The sequence below is a fragment of the Limulus polyphemus genome, unplaced genomic scaffold (genome assembly GCF_000517525.1).
Source record: "Limulus polyphemus unplaced genomic scaffold, Limulus_polyphemus-2.1.2 Scaffold2507, whole genome shotgun sequence".
In the NCBI taxonomy this organism is placed as follows: Eukaryota; Metazoa; Arthropoda; class Merostomata; order Xiphosura; family Limulidae; genus Limulus; species Limulus polyphemus.
In genome coordinates, this window is record NW_013668117.1 from 48,282 (window position 1) to 51,053 (window position 2,772).

At 31.0% G+C, this 2,772-nt stretch overlaps 1 protein-coding gene across 1 annotated transcript in view; it reads right to left on the bottom strand.

Moving 5' to 3' along the window:
• Positions 1-892: 892 nt before the first annotated feature.
• The window catches only part of LOC111087704 (von Willebrand factor C and EGF domain-containing protein-like), a 19,511-nt gene continuing 17,631 nt past the window's right edge, over positions 893-2,772 (bottom strand). The window contains exon 6 of the mRNA XM_022395284.1: positions 893-1,309. Coding sequence (XP_022250992.1) covers positions 1,137-1,309 — 173 coding nt within the window. The 3' untranslated portion in view covers positions 893-1,136. The remainder of the gene's footprint in view (positions 1,310-2,772) is intronic.

The following is a 2,772-nucleotide window of genomic DNA, read 5'->3' on the forward strand; positions in this document are numbered from 1 at the left end:
GGGGCAGAAGCATACGTCTAATCTAAACTTTATTTTTCAATTTTGATTCGTACTGTCTACACGAAAGCAGTAGAAATGCTAATAAAACAAAACATAAAGGCAAATATATACGTATATTAACTTAGTCATATCATAAAAAGTTTAAATGTTTTTGTTTATTCTCATTCATAAGGTACCAAAAGAATACTAACATAGAGAATATCAATACCAAAAACATTTTATTGAACAAAACCACGCAGAAAGTTTCTCCTGAACATAAAACTTTCGTGTACAGAACCTTCAAACAAGTCTCCATACGTTTATGATAATGAACACTGACTTAAGTAAAGGAAAAAAGATAGCACAGCTTTCTGTTTAATATTATACCGCTTAGAATTTTTAAGACCACAAGTTCTAGAACATTCTCAAATAATAGATCTGTTTTAATTTATTTATAACTCAAAGAAAACGTATATAAATTTAAAAAAACGCATTAAAATGCTTTATTTGAGGTATGCACATTTTACAGATAACTAATGAACAGAATAAAATTTGTTTAACATATATGCATTACTCGATGGAAATTTTACCATACTGTATTATTATTTTATTTGTTACCTAAAATTTCATACTACCATGTACATTGGAATATTTAATCTGTTAAGAATATAAATAAATTATCATCAATCATTTGGAATTATTTTCAACCAATCTTGGAGATGAATTTATTTTTGGAACTATTAATTAGTAATAAAAATCATATTTGCTCTATAACATGAGTTTCAGTCTTTATTAAAGTATTTCATTTGCTAAGCTTAACTTGATATGACGCAAGTTACATTTATATAAATATTACGCTTAAACAATTAAATATATATAGATACATAAAAATTCGTTGTATTTTATTCGACGTCTTAATCAAAATAATGGTTTAAACGATTTCCATTTAAAAGTGAAGTAATTTTTCCAAGAAAGCGTTTAGCAAATGAACGACATATAACGGCAGTTTTTCATTGTGGAGCCACTCTTTAGCCACTGTAGTTCCATGACTTACAGTAACTTTTTCTCACATAAATATGCATAGTCATATAGAGTACGAACCCTATCAGTTGATCACACGACTTTTTCACGTGTTAAAAAAAAAACATTTCTTACGACTAATGTTCTTGCAACTTTATAAATGTTCTTGTAACGACAGGATCGGAAATTTTGCAATCAAGAGGTTTGCAGTCAATTTGACCTTGCGAACCACAGCGACACTCTATACATGGACCACTAGAAGACGGAATTAGGTCACCCTCTGGAAAGTTTTCTCCATTTACATCGCATACTGTAAATACAAAAAAATATTGCTCATTTTAATTATCCCAAATGTTATATTTAAGATTATCCATCCTATTATTTCTATTTTATTAAAAGTTTCGTATAAAAATATGTAAGCAAGCTTGGTTTGGATCATGTATATATAGGCCTATACATATGTATATATATGTACTGTACATTAATGAAAAATTCAATACACGTTAGAGTTGATCAGCATATTGAAGAATATTAATATTGTTACGACAGCGGAAGTCACGTGACTCTGGTAACACGTGATGAGTTTCTAGAAGGCTCATGAAGGCCCGAGTGTTTGCTAGATGCACCCTATTTTAGTATATAAGTCCGGCAAATAAAGCGGAGAAATAATTGCAGATAGACAGATATAGAGACAGATAATTGAGTCAAGTGAGCGGTAGTGACCGTAAGTAAACTGCGTGAATCGTTGTGAATTATAGCGTGTGTTTAAGTTAAAGTGACTGTGGAAATTCTGTGTATTGCAAAGTTGTATTGAAAGAACAAACTAGTTTTATTAAGAAAGGACTTGTATCGCTGAAGTTCCTCGGGAAGATTTTTTACCAGAAATTAACAAACAACCAGAGACGTAACAATATATATAGGTGTGTGTGTGTGTACTTAAAACTTAATATACTTGTACATTTTAACAATGTAAACATCTAAAACATGGGTCAAATAATTAGCTTCAGTTGAAAGTATTGATATATGACGAACATTTTAGTTTTTATCATAAACAATAATTTTCCATTACCAAAGGTTCAGGCAGTATTTCCTTGTGAATCATCATAGAATTATAGATACATGTAATAATCAATAGCTTGTTTGTAGTTAAGCACAACTCTACACAATGGGCTGTTTGTTCTGTTCCCACCAAGGGTATCGAAATCCGAATTTTAGCGTTATAAGTCTGCAAAATTACCGCTGAGCCAATGGGGAGAGGGGAGGGGGAGGTAGGCATAATGATCATCAGAAAACCATCTTCGGTTAATAAATTATACAGAGTGTTCTCGTAACAACATTCATGGAGCACTTTCTAATTAGAATAATTCAGGAAACACTTCCTAGTTAGTTAGAGCAGTTCAGTAAATACTTCCCAGTTAAGTAGAACAGTTCAGGAAACGCTTCCTGATTAGGTAGAACAGTACAGGAAACGCTTCTTAATTAGATAGAATAGTTCAGGAAACACTTCTTAGTTATGTATGTGATGGATTTACTATCATATATCTATTTTAATATCGATCTTTGTTTAAGTTAAATTCATATTTAGAAATGTACATAACTTATACTGTTAAATCTGCATTGAAATTCCTGTCTATTCACTAAAATTGTTGAAACTTTTCAAGTGTAAGAATCAACAATATATGTGTGTACATAAATACTGTTGTATCGTTTATATTGTTGCATAAGATGAAATTTCGGGCCCGGAATGGCCAGATGGTTAAGACGCTCGACTCG